Genomic DNA, 23,423 nt, shown 5'->3' on the forward strand with positions numbered 1-23,423 from the left:
CTGCTCGACGTTGAACTTATTCCAGTCTCAATTAATCCTGACTGAGAAGGGTCCCACATTATGCTGAGATACTCTAGAGTTGGCCGATTGTAGATTAATGAGCTGTTAGTTTTACTGACCTTGAAGCCAAATGCAATTTCCATCCCAAGAACAGAACCTTTCTTTTTGCATAACATTTAGATTTTTGCGTAAAGAAAGACGAACACATGAGAGAAGACAGGACTCGTGTTCGTATTTCTTAGTGCAAAAATCAAGATGTTATGTGCTCACCAACTCTCCCAACAACAAGTTCTTTATATTTCCTTTCCACAGTTTCGCATACTTTTGCGACATGGTTGGACGAGCTTAAATTCACGGATGCATTTACACTTAAATAATTTAGTACATGAAACGTAGCAAGTACCGAAGAATTCACTGTGTAATTAAGGGGAGATGCGGGTCGAAAAACACGAGTTTTCTAAAAAATTATCGATTTTTTGTTTTCGCCTGTTTTGTTAAGATTAGTACCTCTACTGTTCTGAAAAAAAAAATCAATGTCGAGACTCAACTGGAAATGCTTTAAAATTGCGTCTAAAGAGCACAAGGTGGCTGTCAAAAGGCCGAAAGTGTGTCATCTTCGAGCACCTTGCCGCTGATAATGCGCCGCCGCTCACCATTGTCGACCGCATGAGGCGAAGAGCCGAGCCTCACTCTTCAAATAACAACGGTTTCCCGCGCTGCTGCAGCGCAAGAAATAATAAAGAGAAGCACGCTTTTGCCGCCTTCTTCGAGCGCCGTGACTGGCTTTAAATCACGTGGTACGGATCGGGAGCCGCCATTGGCCGCTGCGCGCCTGTGTGTGCTGTGAAGCCTACTTGCAGGATCCGTGTCTCGTCGAGCAGCGCAGCTGAACAACGCTTTTCTCGAGTGCTTATCCGTTATTGATGAAGAAAGCCGTAGGAAGCGCGGTCACCGGCCTGTGAAGTTTCACGCAACGCACAAATTTCGAGGACGCCGGCGCGAATCAAAGCCGAACACTCAAACCACGAAAAGATCGTCTGCTGCCACAAGGCGTAGTGGCAGTGACGCCGATGCGTCCGATGAGTTTGCCGCGGCATTCGAATATGTGAGTGCCTCCCAGAAAAAGATCGGACTCTTCGAAGACAAAGAAAAATCGCAGGACGACGAGTCTTCGTTGATTGCTGATATGACAGCACTGAACATGTTGGTTTAATCGAGGGCACTCCAGTTTTGAACGTGTTCTGGAAGAGCTTGGCGTGCTCCCGTCTCATGATCTGGTTGCTCTTGGCACATCACGGGGCAGCACACGCCAGAAAAAAATGTCTCAAAAACTAACAGGAGAAGCAAGGGCCCGTCGGCGTGCGCTGAAGAAAAAATCTCTTGTCGAGGAGTCAGCTCGAAAGAGCCGTGAGGGCCAAACCTATGGTGCTGGCGCATTTTAATGGCAGTGGCCACTACAAGGAGGATTGTTCTTTCTTGTGTACAAATTTCGTTGCATTCAATGACATCTTTGATAAATAAACATGCAATTTTGACTTTAAAACTCGTTTTTCTCAAAACACAAATTTTGCCATTTTTGTCAATGTGCCCCTCCTTTTTCGGGTACTTCTGGTGCTCAGATCTGCATGAAATTTTTCCCAAAGTTTTTCCAAAGTACGAGAAATGCAATTATCTTGTTTAAGTTTCGATATTCTTATTATAAAATAAAAAAAAGTTATGTAAACTTTTACTAGGGTAGGAGAAATATGAACTTCCAACGTTAAAATTTTTCACGTCTAGTACATATTTTGTATGGACTTCCTAATTAGTTATTTGCATTCCGCACTTTATTTGAAACATTATGAACTATCAATTGTAAAAAATTATTGAAGTTTAGGTCTGAAAAGAGGGGGGGCAAAATGCTTCAGTTTTTCACTTTGTCATGTTGCAGAACTAAAAGTATGCAACTTGCAAGAAAACTAATTATATATTTGAAATCAGCATAAAAAGTTCTATAAGCAGCTCAAGTTTCATTGCTCTAGGGTGAATATTAAAGAAAAAGTGTCTTCGAGTAGCATCTCCCCTTAAAGTCGAAGATATGATTTACTTTATTCATTACGCAAAAAAAACTTTTATTCTCAGTTACTTTCATTTTTCATTTCTCGCACAATTTTTTATGGCCTTAAGAGCTTCATTAAGTAATTGCTGATCCTCTGTGGTAATAATTTCTTTGTACCATAGAAAAGTTGCACCGGGATTCCTTATTGCAATTTCCTTATTGTCAATTTTTCTTTCTTCACTCGTCTGCTACCTTGTGGGTTTCCGCAGAATCGATTTGCAATTATGTGTTTTCGATGAATTCGCCCTTGCGCAGCCGATATCTAGCTTGCTGGTTAGCTCAGTTGTTAGAGCGACCACCCCTGAAAGGCGTTGGTCCCGGGTTCGATCTCCGGACCAGGACGAATTTTTCGGCAACAAAAAAGCTTTATTTCTGAGAAATCGGTATGGATTTCCTTGTGGCTTCGGTATTGATTACCTACAAATGTTTAGTACTAGTATGGGAACCCCTTTTGTGTCAACGTACACTAAAGTCTTTCTGGGACAGTTAGAATCTGAGCTATTGAAATCATACAACATATTTGTTATATGGGAACATGGCATAAGTGCATTAAATGGTACTTTCATTGACCATTTTAACAAGTTTCATCCTAGTATTAAATTTATCATGCACCATTCGTCCACTGAAATTCATTGTTTATCGTTTATTCACATCTTGCAAAGTCAAATAAAGGTTAACAGTCAGATAGGTGGGAGAAGGTGAGATGGCAAAAAGTAGACTAAGAAAACAAAGATGATCAAGACTATAACATATGCCTTTGTAAGCACAGACACATTTTCAGCAAATCAGTGTGTCTCACCTGCTAGAAATGTTATTTCTGCCTGCGTTAAATGTAACGAGGCCATTGCTCTTTTGCCGCTCTGATAAAGAGGGTTTCTTTCATCTCCCAGGTGTCTTTGTTGCTAGCAACGTGGTGTCATGGAACTTTGGCATGCATGACCTGCTCCTTGCAATTGTTTGCAGACGTTCCAGGTGGCATTCATTAAAGGGCCCCTAAACCACACAGGAGTCAAAATTTAGTTGTGGTGTGACACTTGTGCACGAGTCTACAACCAACACGTAGCCGTTAGAATTTTTCGAAACGGTGCCGTAATAGCGGAGTTAAACGCATTCTATGATCGAAATGCTGCGATCGCTTGTTTCAGTCTTTCTTTCTCTACCCTCCACTCCTCTGCTGGTCTCCTCTCCCAAAACCGCTTTGCCCGCCTTGGCGAGTACCCCTCCCTCTCTCACGTGACATACTGTCATCGTTGACGCGCTCTTTGAAACAGCGGGCACTTCCGGTCGCCGCAACTCCGTGAACTCCGTGCTTCTCGGCTAACCGCTGTTGTTGCCGTGCTGGTATGGACCCTGTGTTGCGCGCACGCCTTCAAAGGATTGCCAACATGATGGACCCGTACGGTGACACGTGTCGTGTCCTTTCGTTTTTCCAGTTGGCGCTTTTGCAGCCAAGCACTGTTGTGTGAAATCCATCGCAAAACACTGTCGGATTCAGTCCGCACAGCATATCAGACCGCTAGGCGTGACTGTGCTGATTCAGGGATGCAACAGCTGCGCCAATTGCGCCAATTTGATACAATTCCTTATTTTTGCGCCAAGCTGAGCCAAAAACCGTGAAATTGGTTAAAATTGCGCCACGCTGCGCCAAAATGCCCGACCAGCTTAAAATTTTCTCAGCTGCACAAATTTGAGCGAGAAATGGAGGCGGCGTTGGTCATTTGCAGTGTGGGCATTGTCATACAATACAGACGCGCAGACCCTAACCCCTCGCGAAAGAAAAAAAAAGTCAGTTTCACCGCAAGGACGAAGCAGTGAATGCGATAGCAACAAATTGTAATGTTATACGAAGTGAGGCTGGCAGCAAACTCTTTTGTGTCCGATCTCGCGTAACTCTACAAAACGTTGGTGTAAGAGAATACGGCCGCTCCAAGGAAAGACGCTCTTTCTGCACAGTGTCTTTGCATTGAGACACAGCACGTAGCAGGATATACGAGCTGTCCGCTGATGGCTGCCGAGATAGCGCGCGCGCCAGCAATTGCGACTGCGGCCTTAGAATCAAAGTTAAATGTTGCTACGTACTCGAGCAACAGCCCCCCCCACCCCCCTCTCCCGTCTTTTCATGCCAAACAGTGATGTGATAGCTGCGCCAATTGCGCCAAACTGCGCCAAGACATGAAAGCTGCTACATCCTGCTATATCTCCGCTGTTTTGCGCCAAAACTGCGCCAAACTATAAGCACACTAGCGGAAAAACTAGAGTTACTGTATATGCTACCTTTAGGTAGCATAGCGTATACAGTAACTCTAGGAAAAACGTGCGCAGCGCACCGCCGGCGGCAAAACGCGAGACTCCAAAGCTGCCACGCGGCAATATTTTCGTGCCGCGAGAGGAATGTGTTCGTGCATCATTTTTCTCGGCACGCTGCCCGGCGCTTTCTGGGGACATAACCATAACCGACATAACCCTCTCCAGACTGCTGCAAATTGGCGTGACCCCCCAAAAATGCACCTTGGAAGGAGCGGCTCGCCGCGAGCTGGTGTGACCACACCGCCGCAGCAACATAGAAGTAAAATTTCAGTTGTTAGTACAGCGACGTCCGCGCCTGTCTTATTTTTGCATCCTTTTTTAAGTTCCGCTACTCGAACGAGTGTTATACCCCTGTCACACGGACAACCTTAACCGTGGTTAAGCTGACTACGGTTACGGCTGACCACGGTTAGGGGTAGCTACACAGCAGAAATAACAGCATGGTTTTGCAGCGATAAAGCGACATGCTGCAGAAGAGGCACATTGAGGCCACGAAGACGCATCGGAATTCAGCAGGTGTACTGAAAACTCCAGAGACCTGCATATCAGACGTATTTGGACATGACAAAAATTGCAACCCAATCCGATCCAGGCTCTTTGCGAACCCAAGTAAACCAATTTAGGAGGCGTTGATGTAAACGTAACCGGCTGATACGAATTCGTGAAATTTCCCAGCCGAATTCCACTGTGTCGAATGGGCCGAAATTTCGATGTTCCGAACCCTTTTCCGTGTCGCGGCGGGTGATACAAACTTTGGTACCGAATCCGTCGAGCGACGGCCGAGAGCAGAATGCTGTTAGCTTCGGAAGTACGCGCGCGGCCAGTGCGCACACTGTCAGAACTGTGGTTATCGTTTGCCGTAACCGCTGTAGGCGAAACCGCAGTCGCTCTTGACACTATCATGTATGGCGACGACGAAACTGACGGGACTCCGAAAGTGCACGCGCGTCCAACGCCCACCCAGTCCAAGTGGCGCTGCTTCCCGCAAACGCCACGGACAAAACAGCGGCAGATGCGATTATAGATAGCAATACAGGCGACGCAGAACGTAGATTTGAAGGCACGTGCGCAGCCAGCGCAGGCGGATTGAAAACGGAACTACCGTTTGCCGCAACCGCCGCGCACGAAACCACGGTCGCTATCAACGTGATCATCGATAGCGACTACGAGCTCCGAAGGTACGCGGCTAACGCAGCGGTAGATTAAAGGCTATATAGTCGTAGAAAAAGGCACGAAGCAGTGGTGTAGCCAGAAGGGGCGCACCCCCCCCCCCCCCCGCCGAAATTATTATTATTATTATTATTATTTTTTGCTATGGAGTACAGAGCCCAAAATGACACTTGACCACATCTGCCTGCCCGGCCCCCACTTCAAATCAAGGAGGTGCCGACACCCCCCCCCCCCCCCCCCCCCCCCCCCCCGCCCCCCCAAGACAAAAATTTCTGCCTACGCTCCTGGCACGAAGCCTTTTGGCTTTCGTGTCGATCTTCGCTTGTCACTATGGTGGAGCTGACTTCACTTAGTTTTCAGTTGGCCTCATGCGAAGCTCTGACGCGCGCTTTCGCGGCAGCCAGCTGCGCCGTCCCTTATTTGTCCGTTCACGTGTGTCCCAGAAAGGCATGCGCGAGTTCTTATGACAGAAATTAATGCTTTGTGCGTATATTGAGGTTTGAAAACAGGTCTTGCTAGTCTTTTGATGATACCAAATTTTGGGCAATACGAATATTGTCGTTCCCCCTTCAGATTCGTATCACTGAGATTCTACTGTAGTTGGGAAACCCTACCTGCATTGTTAGTTTGGCCACTGTAAGCCATTATAAGACCGCAACGCCAATGGCAGCCTGCACTGACACCCTTGTCCAATGTTTACGCTTACGGGGCTGTTAGGTGATCCAATGGTGTTATGCAAACAGCCATTATTGGACGGAACTTTTTGTTTCAGAACAGTTCCTCCTTATTTGACTGTTTTGCTTGACACGGTTCATTTTTCCCCTTGGCAGTGAGCTTTTAGCTGATCCAAAAGCTGTTTTCCCTGCTCCCAAACGTGTTTTTGGCTGCTCCAAAAGCCCTTTTACCTGCTCCAAAATGCACTTTTTGCTGCTCCAAAAACCTGCTCCAAAATAGCTTCAGTCAATCACAACTGAGCATCGTAAAGCTTCTGCTTGTCCTCAGTCACGGCCAGGCAACAGTTGAACATTGTTTCAGTGTGAACCGACAGGTGTGTGTGGAGAATCTCAAGGACCTTTCCTATGTTTCACAGTGGGTTGTGTGTGATGCGGTTGAGAAGGCAGGTAGTCTTCTGCAGGTTGCGATCACCAGGGAACTGAGGATGGCAGTGTCAGCTGCTAGACACAAGTATGGAGCATACTTAGAAGTCGAGAAGAAGCAAAACCTTGAAGCTTCGAAGCAGAGGAAAAAGCACTGCATAGAGGAAAAGCTCGATGGAATGAAAAGAAAGCAAAAAAAGGCTAGAATTGACAATTGATGACCTCGTGGCTTCTGCAGATGCCTATGCAGAAAAAGCAGAGGCAGCAAACGATGTGGCACACATTGTCAAGTCAAATAGCTTGGGGAAGACGGCAAAGGAGAAGACTGGTGAGCAACACTCACTCAATGTCCATATTCAGCAAAAGCTACTGGAGCTCGCCTGAAGTAGGCAGCCATTAGGATTTTGGCGCTTTGTGCATTTGAAGGAATTTGCATTGTGATGTTTTATAAAGCTACCTTTTATTTATTTTTATTGCGTGCAATACAGTAATTGCATTGTGATATGTTAAGTGGGCAGCTGTGGGTTGCTGCTTCCTGAAGATTTTTGTGCATTTGAAGCAATTTATATAGTGATATTTAGTAAACATATCTTTATTTATTTTTTATTGTGTGCAATACAAGCAGATTTGTATTGTGACATGTATTTTTCTTTGGGCAATAAATGTCAGACCTTTTGAGAGCACTGTTTCAAGATCTTCGACATGGAAAAAAAAAATTACCTCTTGAAGAGGGCCTTGAAAATCCTCCTATAGGGCCTTGAAAGTCCTTGAATATCCTTGAATTTTCTCCTTTGAAACCTGTATGAACCCTGAGTTTCTCATTGTCTTATATATTAATGTCTCGTTCTTGTGTTATTGCTATATTTCTTTCCATTGTTGATAATGGCTCTCCTAGAAGCACTACCGTTTTTTCTTTGCTTTTGTTAATAAGTATGAGTATTATGTACTAATCTTTTTACCGGTGTACGGCTATAATTCTTATCTATGTTACAAAAACATGTTTTCTACTACCTGTGTAATAATGACTTTTATATTTTTTATCATAATCCAAAACTTCATTCCCAATTAATCCAACCTGCTCCCTTCATTTCTCTTCGCCGTAATCACCAGCAAAAAGTCACAGTCCCCCATTGCAGCACAATAACATATGCCCAATCATATCGCCCAAGAACTTGTAATGAATGGAATCGCCTGCCTGCATCATTAAACACCAGCATCACTGACTCCATTCAATTTAAGAATATCCTTAAAACAATGATTACCTAATTACCCCTTTTATGTATTTCAACAATTGATTTATTTTGCTTATTGCCTTCACCATCCAATAAAAATAAAATTATTGTTGGTCATTTGCATTTTTATGATGTAAGTTGCTAGCAGTATTCATCTTTGTACCTTAACCAGGGGCTATATTTGTGTGACATTTGCTTTGTATTCCTCGTTTTTTATTGTTGTGCATTGCCCTTCCCCTCTGAAATGTACTGTGTACCCTTAGGGTAAAAAAAAAAATAAAGTGCATTTAATTAAATTGAATTGTATGCTACAACTGTTTATGTGATTCCTCGGCATAGATGATGCTTGTCGGGTCTGAAGCAGTTTCAAGCACTGATGTTGCTTAGTGGTACAGTAAAACACCTCAAAAAGACTTGTTTTTGGGCGAGTTGGTGCGCTTGCTTGCCACGCTTGCTCGCCTGGGCTCAAACCTGCCCCAACCTGCTTTTTCCGTTTTCTCATTGTGTGCAAGAGCTGCAACAGACACTGGTGGCGGCGGTGGACAACATCGCCACCAAAATCAGCTGTTATGAGCTCATAACAGCTTACCTGTAATAATGAAAAATGTTGTATACCATAGGCTAAAGTTGTGCAAGAAATGTTCCCACCAGAGAAAGTGATTTGCATCCCATGACTGACTGTGTGCAGGGCTGTGCCAGCAATCCCCATGACTCGGAAAACCAGGCTGCCTTGCGGAAAGCAGCGGAAGAGCTTCGTCATGCCACCAATGTGGCAGCCAGTAATGCTCTCAAGCGCAAGATCATTGTTCGCCTGGAGGTGAGCACACTTTGTACAGCATGCTACCGGTCATTTGAAACTGCCATCTACAGCTTCCTCTTCCTTCTTTATGCTCAACCACCTCGCTGTTTTCCAACCACTGTATTATTCTCATATATGAAGCTTCCTGGTCTTAAAGAAGAAGCCCGATAACTTGCTTGTTTGTGTACTCTTTCCTTACAAGGTTCCTCAAAGGCACGCATCAACCATTAATGCCGACACTTCATATATGACCCTGTTGAGCGGCTGTGGCTGTGCACGCCAGCCAGAAAACTTAATTATGTGTGAAAGCCTGCTAGCGGACTATGTTGGACTCTGTATTATTTGGAGATGGGTTTGTGCAGGGCTTACCAGTCAGGAAAGGATGCGATGCTTCTTCATTCCGCAATACATCGAAGGTTCTACAGCTGGGTTTGTTGACACTCTGACACGGTGCAGAAAAGGCACCACAGGCAGATCATTAACAAACACGGATTTATTAACCCAGCTTGCATGGCACAGTTGAACCATCAAGACTTGTGGGCAAAGAAAAGCTGACTAAATAGCACCTGAATAGTCACAGTTATTAAGGCCTTAGAAGCTATCATCAAACGCAACAATTGATTATTGGCATCGGTGTCCCACGTTGGCGGAATCGGGGACAACGCAAGTGATGCAAAAAAATCGTCACTGTGGCATCACGTGACGTAACGCCGGATGAGGACGTCATCACGAGACATCGTAGCTTGGTCAAAAGTGCACCGATCGCGGAGGCAGTGGAAAACCAGGTGAGGTGCCTCCGATCCTGGAGGCAGTGCAGAAGCACGTTAGGTACAGAAAGCTTTCGGAGGGCGGTGGCAGGATCAATGCATCGACCGAGAAGAAAAAGATGGCTTTCACCCTTGAGGCGTCTTAGGTGCATGCATAAGGTACCCTCCGAGTTTTTATAAATTGCACCAATGAATTGACTTATCACGTTGCATGTGTCACTTACCCCTGTGGTTCTTTCTGCGTCGTCTTTCGTATCTTTAGTGGCACGCTGAAAATTTCACTATGTACAGCCAACTGGCCCCCACCCTGGCTCTTCTTTCAATGGCCTGTGGTCAGCAAAGGCTCAAGTTATGCATGCCACTCACTTGAAGACTTGTACTGCAAGGGAGGCTGTTTGACCTTCTCGGTGCACTTTGCCTGGGCAAACAGTTTTGTGTGTATTTGGGGCACCAAGAAAACGTTTGGTGAGAGAAGAGGATGTTTAGCTGGCTTGCTAAATTTCATCCAGTCAAGACTACCACTCTGACCTCCCAATAAATGCCTCTCGTGGATGCACAAAGTTACGGTTCTGCACTATTCTGTAATGTCAAGTCTATTACTAGCCTTACTTTTTGCACTAACTGTTGAAATCGCTGCAGGTTTTCTCGCTCAATTGAATCCATCATCATCATCAGCCTGTCTACGCCCACTGCAGGGCAAAGGCCTCTCCCACGTTCCACCAATCAACCCGGTTCTGTGCTTTCTGCTGCCACGTTATACCTACAAACTTCTTAATCTCATCTACCCACCTAATTTTCTGTCTCCCCCTCACGCGTTTGCCATCTCTTGGAATCCAGTCAGTTACCCGTAATGACCACCGGTTATCCTGCCGACGTGCTACGTGCCCGGTCCATATCCATTCCTTCTTCTTGATTTCAGCTAGGATATCCCTAACCCCTGTTTATTCCCTGACCCACTCTGCTCTCTTCCTGTCTCTTAAGGTTACACCTATCATTTTCCTTTCCATCGCTTGCTGCGTCGTCCTCAATTTAAGCTGAACCCTCTTTGTAAGTCTCCAGGTTTCTGCTCCGTAGGTGAGTACCGGTAAGATGCAGCTGTTATATACCTTCCTCTTGAGAGATAGTGGTAGACTACCATTCATGATTTGATAATGCTTGCCGAATGAGCCCCATCCCATCCTTATTCTTCTAGTTATTTCACTCTCATGGTTCGGCTCCGCGGTTACTACCTGTCCTAAGTAGACGTACTCCTTTACAGCTTCCATTGTCTCGCCACCTATCGCAAAGCGCTGTTCTCTGCCATGATTGTTCGACATTACTTTAGTTTTATGCATATTAAATTTCAGACCTACTCTTCTGCTTTCCATTTCCAGTTCAGTAATCATGAGCTGTAATTCGTCTCCCGCGTTACTCATCAATGCAATGTCATCAGCGAATCGCAGGTTACTGAGATACTCTCCATTAACTCTTATCCCTAATTCTTCCCAACCTAGGGCCCTGAAAACCTCCTGTAAACACGCGGTGAATAGCATTGGAGAGATCGTGTCTCCCTGCCGTACGCCCTTCTTTATTGGGATTCTGTCGCTTTTTTTATGGAGGACTATAGTGTCTGTGGATCCACTGTAGATTTCTTCCATTATGTTTATATAGGCTTCGTCGATGGCCTGATTCCGCAGTGCCTGCATGACTGCTGATGTCTCCACCGAATCAAATGCCTTCTCGTAATCTATGAAGGCTATGTATAGCGGTTGGTTGTATTCCGCGCATTTCTCTATCGCCTGATTGATAGTATGAATATGGTCTATTGTTGAGAAGCCTGTACGAAATCCTGCCTGGTCCTTTGGTTGATTGAACTGTAATGTCGTATTAATTCTGTTAGCAATTACTTTTGCAAATAGCTTGTAGACAACGGACAGTAAGCTGATGGGCCTGTAATTTTTCAGGTCCTTGACGTCCCCTTTCTTATGGATCAAGATGATGTTGGCATTCTTCCAAGATTCTGGTATCCTCTCCATCGAGAGACACTTCGTATACAGGGTGGCCAGTTTTTCTAACATAATCTCTCCACCGTCTTTCAACAGGTCTGATGTTACCAGATCCTCACCAGCGGCTTTGCCTCATTGCATTCCCTTTAGGGTTTTCTTTACTTCTCCTGTCAATACTGGTGAAATGTCAGATTCCTCTGGGCTATTACTGCTTCTTACGTTATCATCCTGACTGTCTCGGCTGCTGTACAGATCTCTGTAGAACTCTTCCGCTACTTCAACTATTCTATCCATATTGGTTGTGACCTTGCCTTCCTTGTCCCTTAATGCATACATCTGATTTTTGCCTATGCACAGTTTTGTCTTCATAGCTTTGAGGCTTCTTCCGTTCTTTAGAGCATGCTCAATTCTCTCCATATTATACACTCCGTTCGGGACCTATAGAGGGCACCTTGAAAGACGCACGCAGCGCCACTTGCGGTGCGGCGAGCGTGCAATGGTGGGAGCCCTACCAGACAACAGTGCCTCATTGCTTTGACAGCTATGGCGGCGCAAGGCTGGCGCGTTTGTGCTTCGAGCTGGATTTAAAGATATCGTAGTTGGATCATTCTTCCGCGATGCCACCATTAAAAAAGGGGAAAACCTGCACGCGAGCGGCCATGTTTTTGACATGAGTGAACGCTTTGCTACGGCGTTGTCAGTACTGACGGTTAAATGCATGCGTCAGGCATGCGTCACACAAGAGGCTTACCCCATAGCTATCGAGGCAAGCTGTCATTATTTTATGGTTAGAATTATTTGTGCAGGCCCACTACCCGTGTACTTGCAAAATGCACAGAACATTTAGAATTATCCACGGCCACTCGCCGTGCAAGCTTCGGCGAGTGGCCGGGCGGCGTGGCTATTTGTTGGCGGCTTCGTGTCATGTCTATTTGCAGCCACCGAGTATTTTGCTTGAAATTGTCGCACGTAGCAACGACCTTATTGCAGCATCATCATCGCTCATCCTCATCATTTCTACCTGGCCACTCGTGCGGCTCATGCCAAGAGCTTGAGGTGTGGGCGAGAAATAAACGTGTTACGATCGGCCCCGCTTCGTCTTTCGCTTCAAGTGATGTGGCGCCGACGATGGCACGGTCACGATCGGCCTCCATCAGTCTACCTCATTCGCTACAACCTCTTTCGTTGTTTATGCTTCTTTCCGAAACAAACATTGTGCTTCCGTCGCAACAGCGTTCGCAGAAAACTACGACGGTCAGATCTAAGATGAAAATAAACAGCCTCGATTCTAGTTCCGTGTGCACATTTGTCTACGTGCTGCACACCTTGTTCGTTTCATCAACGCTTAATAATTACAGGGTCAGCAGTTTACTACGAGTATCAACCACTTAGAGTGATTGCGCTCTTGGCTCTCTCGTCTACGCGAGCTCACTAAGCTTTTATAATTTGCGCAAACCCTGGTGTAACCCAAGCTACACTCTAGCACAGAGGTGCGCAAATATTTTCGGTATCAAGGCGTTGGACTGGGCTAGTTGGTACATTGTCAAAATCGATAAAAAAAGAAAACCAGCGGTAAACACAGGACACAGTTAGTGTCCCGTCGTTTGCTCTCACTGTGTCTTGTGTATACAACTGTTTTTTGTTTTTTTATCTATTTGAACATTTTCAGGACCACGACCTCTCGAAGCTTCCGAGTGCCGTAGAGCTACCCCAGCCGTAGTCTATCCGCTTTAGTCCTGGGATCTTCTGAACAGCCGTGACCACCTGACATTTTTGTCCCTCAACATCTCGGGGAAGGGGATCGACTCCCAGTTAGCGCATCTCTACTTGGACAGCGGCGCTTCCGCCGGCACTAAAGTCATGACTGCAGAAACAGTGCGAACGTAAAGCACGGGACGTAGAAGAAATACATACGACGACATGAGCGCTGACTATCAACTTATCTTCTGCAAGCACGGACCGCTTACGATACTCATCAGGAAGTATCGTTGGCACGTACGACAGGGACGACACATCCTTGGACGGCCCACCCCCAACGAAATGTGCCTTGCATATCTTCGAGTACCGAGAGGGCTCCCAGTTTGTTCCGTCATGGCTGAAATGTACTGATGCTAGCGGCACAAGAAAAACAAAACCATAGAATGCGAGACGGCAGAGGGAGGGGGAACCAAGCTAACTTTTTTCGTCACACAGCCGTGATACACTTCTGCCGCTGCCCAATAAAGCACAGACGAGTTGAGAAACGGTGAAACGTCGTTCCCGCAGGGCACGACGTGTACCTTTTGGTACAACCAACGACGCAGCAGTCCATGACTGCGTCACAGAACACCTACAACTGCGTGCTAGCGGGCGCGGGAAAGCGTTCGCTTCTCCTCTGGCTCTCGCCGACTGCCTTCTCTGAAGGCCGCGCGGTGGCGCGCCAGTCGCAGTGAACGGAGTGTATACTTTCTTATGTCGGCTACTTTACACCTATTGATTAACTTCGAAAGCTCCGCCAGCTCTATTTTGTCTGTTGCATTTGAGGCTTTCATGGCTTGACGTTTCTTAATGAGGTTTTTCGTCTCTTGGGATAGCTTGCCAGTGTCCTGTCTAACAACTATACCCCCGACTTCCACTGCACACTCCTTAATGATACTAGTCAGATTATCATTCATTGCGTCAACGCTAAGGTCGGTTTCCTCGGTTAAAGCCGCGTACCTATTCTGAAGTGAAACTCTGAACTCCTGTACTTTCCATCTCAGAGCTAGTTCATTAACCGGCTTCTTGCATATCAGTTTCTGCCATTCCTTCCTCAAGTCTAGTTGAATTCTAGATCTTACCATTCTATGGTCAGTGCATTAGATCTTGTTAACTACTTCTACATCCTGTACAATGCCCGGGTGTACACACATTGTGAAGTCTATTTCATTTTTAGTTTCGCCATTAGGACTCCTCCACGTCCACTTACGAGTAGCCCGTCTTCTGTAGAAGGTACAAGATCCGTAAATTATTGCGTTCTGCGAACTCTACTAGTAACTCCCCTCTGGCGTTTCTAGAGCCAATGCCATATTCCCCAACTGCATGATCTCCAGCCTGCTTCTTGCCTACCTTTGCATTAAAGTCGCCCATCAGTACAGTATACTGTGTCTTTACCTTACTCATTGCTGATTCTACGTCTTCGTAGAAGCGTTCAACCAGTTGATCATCATGGCTGGATGTAGGTGCGTAGGCCTGTACCACCTTCATCTTGTACCTCTTATTAAACATAATTTATTCATTTATTCATAATACCTCAAAGGTCCCACATGGGACATTACATGAGGGGTGGGCGAACGAAAAAACTGGCGGGTCAGGTTAGGTTTCATGTCTTGAAAGATGGTCTTCAATGGCAGCTTTGAATTGAGCAATGTCGGTGATGAGGGCGATATCGGATGGAAGGGCATTCCATTCTCCGGCAGTATGCAGGAAAAATGAACGTTGGTAGGTGGTCGTATGTGCACGTGGTAGATATACAGCATTTTGGTGCGAGTGGCGAGAGGAACGATGTGCAGGAATGATGATTTGGTTTCCTGGAGGCAGCGAATGGAAAAACCTAAAAAATAATATTAGACGAGCAGTCTTGCGGCGAGAAGAAAGTGAGGGGAGGCAGAGCTGGGATTTTAGGGCGGATACACTTGATCTGTAGGAATAATCGGAAAGAATGAACCTGGCAGCGCGGTTCTGGACTGATTCAAGGGAATTGTTTATATTAACTTGGTGATTGTCATAAATAGCAGAGGCATATTCTAGTTTGGATCGAATCAACGTTTTATATGCAAGTAGTTTGACTGCAGGGGATGCTGATGATAGGTTACGGTGTAGATAACCTAATAGGCGATTGCAGGAATTAGTTAGTTGGAGAATATGATGGGCCCAGGACAGATCACTAGATATATGTACTCCTAGGTATTTAAATGTCTTGCATTGGGTTAATGTGTTGTTGTTGAGAGAGTAAGAAGGAGCTACATAGTTACGGCGACGATGAAAGGACACGTGGGAGCACTTACTGACGTTGAGGGACATGTACCATTGGTTGCACCACGCCTGGATTTTAAGGAGGTCGTCCTGGAGAGAGGAAGAGTCTATGGAATTTGTTATTGGACGATACAGAACACAGTCATCTGCAAAAAGGCGTATATTAGATGATACATTAACAGGAAGGTCATTAATATATATGAGAAAGAGTAGCGGTCCAAGTACGGAGCCTTGCGGCACACCAGATAAAACAGGGGATAGAGACGAGGAAAATGAGTTGGTTGAAACAAATTGAAGGCGATCGGTCAAGAATTCACGTATCCAATTAACTGTGTCGGGGTGTAGGTTTAGGTGCGAAACTTTATGCATGAGAAGAATGTGCGATACTTTATCGAAGGCTTTTTCGAAGTCCAAAAAAAGAGCATCGGTGGCGATGTTCAAATCCAGGTTAGAATGTACATCATGCAGGAATAATGCGAGCTGAGTATTGCAAGAGTGAGCTTTGCGAAACCCGTGCTGGTTAGGATGAAAGAAGTTGAGAGATGACAGAAAATTGGCAATGTGTGAATGTAGAATGTGCTCCATTAGTTTAGAACAAACGCTGGTGAGGGATACGATACATATCACCCTCACATTAATGCTATAGTAGTCCTCTATATTGCCAGCTATATTTTTATGAATGAGGAACCCCACCCCTAGTTCTCTTCTGTCAGCTAAGCCACGATAACATAGGATGTGTCCGTTCTTCAGCACTGTATAAGCCTCCTGTGGCCTCCTAACCTCACTGAGCCCTATTACAGTCGAACCTCGTTAATACGTACCCGCTTTAAGCGTACTAACGGTTAAAACGTAGTTGCGACGAATCCCCGACCGAGTCTCATAGAGCTTAATGCATTCGCTGACCGCTTAAGCCGTAGTGCTTCGCCCTACGCCTACCGGTTAGTGCGTACCTTGCGTACCGCGATAACGTTTTGTGCCATAAAATTTTACTGCGCCGCTGAACTTCCCGACGCCACAATGTGCCGCCAAAGGTGCATTTTCGAGAAGTGCGTAGATCGGTCGATCACTGATTCCGACTTCCGCGCGATTGCGGCGACGCCTTTGCGGGTAAGCATCGGGAAAGAACGAAGGTGAGGCAGCAGCCACCGACGAACGCGCCAGCATGACTTATCGCCGACAACCTTATCACAATAAGTATCTTCAGATATCTGCTCGGGCACGCATGCGGCGCAGCACTGCTTTAAGCCTACTGCACGCTTTTAATAGGCGACAACCTGAACGCGCTGGGCCGCCTCGTGCGGGGCCGTGTTCAAGCGCGCGCCGCTTTGTAGAAACGAAAGCCGCTCGTTGTTGCGGAGTTGAGCGTTGCTAGTCGTAAGCGACGAGAAACCTCCTTGCATTGACGCTATCACGCTAAACGCACGCGTACGGTTCAGCAAGCGTAGCGCTGTTGTAACCATACTGCACGCTTTTATTGGGCGACCACCCACACGCGCTTCCGTCCGCTGCCAGGACCGCTAGAGCGTCGCGGAGTGCGCATCGCTTGCGGGAAGTTCGTCATCTCAACAAGCTCATCTGTGCTCATCGCCGCATCCGTGCACTGTCTGGAGCGAAGTGGATACGAAGAACACTCCCACGACAAATGCGCGCGTGCGGTACAGCAAGCGGACCCGGCGGCCCGGCAGTGACGGCGTGAGCCGAGAAGGCGACACGCTGCACGCAACTAGCCAGGAGACGATCGGCTCCACGCAGCCGTACAGCGTTTCACTGGAACTGTGTCAGTTTTCATTTAGTAGCAGATCGCGGTACAGACGCACACACATATATCGCGGAAAGCCGACGCTGTCCGTTCTGTCGCTACGTCGGTCACTGCGTATACCGGACCCTGTAATAGTTCCGAAATGCTCCTTGGCGTCGCCACCGCGCGCTATCGGACGGTCGTGCGAGAGTACCAGAATCTTTTCCCCAGTTTGGCAAAAAGAAAGAAAAGGCTTTGCAGTGGGTACTTTAGGCAATATTTGCTGGTGGCACTGTATTTCTTTGCTGGCGGCGATGGCGTACGCGAGGAGATGCAAATTTTTGCTTGGTGGTTAATGCGTACTACCGTTAAGTGCGTAGTTATGCGGCGTTCCCGGCAGGTACGCATTAACGAGGTTCCACTGTACATCCCAGTTAACACCCTCTAATTCTTCTAATAGTACAGCTAGACTCGCCTCACTAGATGAAGTTCTAGCGTTATACGTAGCCAAGTTCAGATTCCAATGGCGGCCTGTCCGGTGTGATGATCCGCGTGATGATGGAATTGTGTAAGAAGGCCAGGGGTGCAGCCTCACTGGCAACCACAGCCAGCAATGGACCCCCTCACCAGAGCAGGATTGGCCACCCTGGTGTAGTACTTGGCCACTACCTCCCACATGAATACACCAATTAACCCTCGGCCCTCAGTCCCCAGCGGCTGCGAAGCAACTGGCCAAGGCGGCAGTCAGACCTGTGACGCAGCAGAGGGTGCTAAGAATTGAATCCAAGTGCCAGCTAAATAAATCCTAGTGTCACAGAAATAATCTGAGCGCCAAACTGTTTAATCTATGTGGCAAAAATTTAATCCTAGCGCCAACACATTTAGTCCAAGCGCCAGCCGTGTGACAGTGAATTCAATCCAAGTGCCACCATGTTGAATTTAATCGCCAACAGTTTTAATTCAAGTGTCAGTCAATTTAATCTATACGCAAGAACTTAGAAATACGAGTGCGTAACTTAAACAGGGACTTAGAGAGACAAGGACAGGGACTTAGGAAGACAAGGACAATGCACTTGTCCTTGTCTTCCTAAGTCCCTGTTTAAGTTACGCACTCGTATTTCTAAGTATCATGAATCACCAACTCACCCAATCAGCCATTTTAACAAGATACGCGAGAAACGGCAATGTGGGGCATGAAAACGGCACTGCAATAAAGTACCGTTCTCACATATGAAGTATAATAATCGAAAAGTAGATGACAGCACTAATATTTGTAGTGACTGCTATTATTTAAGAAATAATTTGCGGCCCCAGTTTGATTGAGCTGTGCTTGGAGTGCTCTGCTAAGCACAAGATTGCAGAATAAAATTTGGCCCCGGTGGTATCACTTTGAGGGGAGCATCTGTGTGCTCTTTATTACGAGCAAGTTAAAGAACATTTGGTAGCTAAACGTGTTTGCAGTTGAATTGCACCGGCAATGCTGCCGTTCCCGGGCATGTCACATAATGCAAAGGACAGATAATGTGTGTTCAGTTGGAGCTATGGAATGGATGCCAAGAGATGGAAAACCTCGGACGTAGTGTTAAATGAAGCGACAATGAAATGAAGGTAAAACAAATTACAACAATATTTTTGCATACTCCAAATATTCGAGAATAGAACATCAGCACAGGTCACAGTAAGTATTACAGCGAAAGCGTTTACGAGATCATTTCAGCGGCCGTTTTTGGCGCCGTCGTTGTCCGCCGCCGCCGGTGTCTGTAACCACTATCACGCGAAATAAGAAAAAAAAACGAAATAAAGAAAAGATTTCCAGTATGAAACAAGGTTCGAACCTGGGCCCTCAGCGTGGGAGCCCAGTATTCTACCTCTGAGCCATGCCGGTGCTTGAAACTACTTTGCAAACAGACACTACACAGGCTTCATGGTGGGAAGGAACCACATTACTAATTTAACATAGCATGATAGAAGAGTAAAATAGCAAGCAGGCTTCACACGACGCGAATTCTGTAACTAGGCGTCACACAATGCGAATTGCGCAACAAGTAGGTTGTTGAATGCTTCCAACCCATTACAAAGGGCTCTGCCATAATTTTGCATCGTCATCAGGCACAGCATCAACAACGTGCACATAATGCCTTAGAGGTGTTTAGCGCAGGGTGTCGGAACGGAACGAAAAACGAAAAAAACGATATTTTTGACCGGAACGAAAACATAAATGAAACTTTATATACTATTTCGTTCCAGAGTGAAACCGAAACTTTTTCAATCGTTTTTCGGTTCACGAGAAAACTTTGCGATCTGGAACAACTGAGCTCGTGCAATGTGAGCATATCTCAGGGTACAGTATTAGCGCGTACCTCATGCAGGAATTCCAAAGCAATGTTGAAATTGTGCGAAATACGAAAACAGTGGCAACCAGAGATGTTTATATTAACGCAACTGGACTTTAGCGCACCTGTCACGCAGGCCAAAGTGGAGAGGGCACTGTCGGCGCTGAAGTTTGTTACAGCAAAAGATGTTATGAGATCACAACAGCTGATTTTGGCGCCATAGTTGTCTGCCGTCGCCGCCGGTGTCCGTGACCGCTATCGCGTGAAATAAGAAAAAATTGAATGAGAAACAAATTTCTACGATCGGATGGGATTTTAACCCACACCCTCTGCGTCGGGTCTTCTACCACAGTGCCACACTGGTGCTTGTAACTCCTTCGCAAAAATACTCTATAGAGGCGTCATGTGGGGCAAGGAGTCGTGTTCACATATGCAATATAGCATGGCAGAAGAGTAAAATAACAACCAGTCACCACACAATGTTAATAGCGCAAAGTGGTGTGGTTTAATGCTTCCCACCAGTGTTGCGGAGTTGCCACTCCAGAATTGAAATGACTCCGAAATCATTCCACATTTTCGCCCCCCCGGAGTGGAATGGGAATTTAATGGGGACAACGCTTGGAGGAATGGAATGGGAATGGAATTAAGCGCCTTCTGCGTGCAATGGAATGGGAATGGAATTACGTCTTTTTCCGAAAATAGAGCACGTTTCGTCTATGTGCTGTTTTTCAAACTTCAAACATTAGTAAGTCAGAGCCTCGAATTTAACAATAAAGCAGTATTTTTAAAATGACTTGGCTGATTACAAGCACAGTACATTTATAAGCAACGCGCCTACTACAAACCGAGGCATAAGTTAGTGTACAAACAAATGCATTATCCCAGCAAATGCATTATCCCTGTGCGTTGGTTCGCACTGATACCCCCACACGAAAGTGGCGAATACTCTATGCACAGCCTGATATTTATCTCACGAGCAGTTTAGTACCTGGCACACGTAAATAACCTTTGCGACAAGGAAGACACTGCATACCTGCGCAGAGGCGAACACATAAAGTTCTCTTCACCCCATCCATGCTTGCGAGGCGCGCTTGACAAGCGTCAGTGCTGACGAGCAGTGCGGCCCAGTGTTCGGTATTCGATGCAAAGGCACAAGGTGCCCGAGAGGTGCGCTGTTTTAACTAATACCAGCACATCTAGAGGGTTTTGTTCCCCATTAACCAAATCTTAGTTTTCTCCATATTCACGACTGCTCCATACGCATGGCAAAACTGCTTGGTCTTCTTGAGTACCACTTTTTTCAGCATAAAAATACGCTATGTCGTCATTTTAACATTAACACATTTAAGCTTAAACATTATAAAACATCACCAGTTCGTTCAAACATGCTGACCATACAAATACTACAGGTAGCGGAAGAACTGCCCCTGTGGGAATTAGTAGGGTGGTTGTACTGCACGATATACGTCACCAAGCTTCGACCTTGGGAACGTGTTTTTGCGTACTTTTGCGTACGAGCACAGCAGTCGAAATTCAGCAGACGCCACTTTGCAACGGCGGATTAGTGCTGGGATTAAGAGTGCAAACGACGGAAAACCAGACGATTAGAGACGCTTGCGAGACGCTGTGCATCCAGCGTGTGTTCGTCTGTTCCCCACGTGCTTTTTGTGCATGAGTTTTGCACAAACTCGACGAAGGTTAGCAGTTTCTGCATCGTCTTCGCTCTCCGGTGAAATCCCGATAGCAAAAGTAGCCTTGTGTGAGCACGGCCGGATGATTTACAGCCCACGCACGTTTTACCTGCAGTTCGGCCGTGTTCTGCTGCAGCGCCAGCTGTAAATTGCGCCTGCACTGATGGAACGTCGCCGCGTTGTCAGCCAGCGTGTGCTGAACGACGGGACTGCACCACGCTCCACCGTCGATTTCCACGGTGGCGTGGTGGCGTGCACTCGTGTCGTGGCCGGCCCAGCCGAACGTGCGGCACCATGCGCGTGGTCACCAAACGAACGTGCGGCACTGCATGAGTGCGCAAAAAACGCCACGAGTGCCGCCGGCCGAAGATCCCATTAGTTGCCCCAAGAGAATCTATAATGGGCTCTACAAAGTCCGCTCTTCCAGCTTTCACTGTGACTGTGCTGCATGTTCCGCGCTGGCCTGGCGATCCTTTTCTGCTTCTGAGATCGTGCTCACTCCCTTGACACAAAGCATTGAACATGATGAGTGTTTTTCAGCGCAAGCGATGAAACACAGAGAAGAAGGAGGAACACGAACACCAGTGCTGTCTCATAACTAACTTTATTAGCAACGGAACCACACATTTTAAAGCACAACCTATCCCACGTGGGCACACGTCGATGACGCCAGACCAAAGATACAGTACGAAATCAAAGGTGTAACTGTAAATATAATGTATCACGAGGCAAAGCAGTTCAGGAAAGCAATCTCTCTGTCATGCAAGGTGACAGACGGCACGCTTACACACCTAGGGCCTTTTTTGAAGATATAAAACGCCTCCATTATCTCAAAAGAACAGGTTCAAATAATAAAAAAACGTGCAAGGTGAAACACATATCTCCGGTAGTCTCATGCAGAGTGGGCGTTGTTTACCAAATCCCATTCTCATGTGGTCACATATATATAGGCCAAGCGGGCCGTTGCCTGAATATTAGACTAATGGAACATAAGCGCTCACTGGTAGGCAATCCGTATTCTCATTTAGCTAAGCATTCCACAGAACATGCATGCACACCGATATTTCAACACACCGTATGTATCTTCGCGCATGCGGACCTGGCCGCCAGGGAGATAATGGGGGCGTTTTATATCATCAAAAAAGGCCCTAGGTGTGTAAGCGTGCCGTCTATCACCTTGCATGACAGAGAGATTGCTTTCTTGAACTGTTTTGCCTCGTGATACATTATGTTTACAGTTACACCTTTGACTTTGTACTGTATCTTTGGTCTGGCGTCATCGACGTGTGCCCACATGGGATAGGTTGTGCTTTAAATGTGTGGTTTCGTTGCTAATAAAGTTAGTTGTGATACAGCGCTGGTGTTTGTGTTTCTCCTTCTTCTCTGTGTTTCGTCATTTGCGCTGAAAACCACTCATCATGTTTAACGGAATCCAACTCGCCCAAATGTCGGTTCTTCTGCACAAAGCATTGAGCCCACTAAAAAAAATCGTATTTGTCTTTTGAGAAAATAAATACTATGACTTTGAAATTAATACTGCTTTGTGCAAGTTGGTAGGAATTCATGGTAGAGTTGCTTCCGCTCCTCTGAAGAATATGTTTTACCCTTGTCCCACTTTCCAAAGAGGAGGGCAAGTAAGTACATCACAAATCCAATGTTTTTTATGATTACCTTAACTTCAAATTTTTGCGTAAAAAAAAACGTTACGGAACATTTTTTTATTCATTCCGGAACAGAAACGGAACGGAACTTTCTGCGGTGGAACGAAACTACAACCGAAACGAAAAACATTTCGTTCCGACACCCTGGTTTAGCAGGTACCACGTTTGTCCGCAGAATGATGAAAAATGCCATAGTGGCTGCTTCCCTACTTCACAAAAATTACGATGCTTTAAAGCGTAGTGGATTCCTCGCAAGTGCACTTGTATTGGTTGCGAAGGAAGCCCATAAGCCCATGATCCATTTCCTCAGGGTCTCAATAAAGTTAATTCCCTCTCTCTATCTCTTTCTCACAGCGTCAATGTATGTTATACAGTCGAACCCGTTTATAACGAACTCGAAAGTATCGCGAAAAGTGGTCGTTATATCAGTAGTTCGTTGTATATGGACTCGCCCTTAAAAACGTGCGCTTAGCGGCCAAGCCGTTTTTTTTTTTCATTGCACTTTTATTAAAGTGCTAACAACCCCTTCGGTGACAAGCTAAGCCTTTTCGC

At 46.1% G+C, this 23,423-nt stretch overlaps 1 protein-coding gene across 1 annotated transcript in view; it reads left to right on the top strand.

The window, feature by feature from the left end:
* Positions 1-23,423, top strand: part of LOC119394536 (talin-2) — a 612,547-nt gene that overhangs the window by 308,782 nt on the left and 280,342 nt on the right. The window contains exon 24 of the mRNA XM_037661859.2: positions 8,593-8,721. Within this exon, the coding sequence (XP_037517787.1) occupies positions 8,593-8,721 (129 nt within the window). The remainder of the gene's footprint in view (positions 1-8,592; positions 8,722-23,423) is intronic.

The sequence above is a fragment of the Rhipicephalus sanguineus genome, chromosome 5, assembly GCF_013339695.2.
Source record: "Rhipicephalus sanguineus isolate Rsan-2018 chromosome 5, BIME_Rsan_1.4, whole genome shotgun sequence".
Taxonomy (NCBI): Eukaryota; Metazoa; Arthropoda; class Arachnida; order Ixodida; family Ixodidae; genus Rhipicephalus; species Rhipicephalus sanguineus.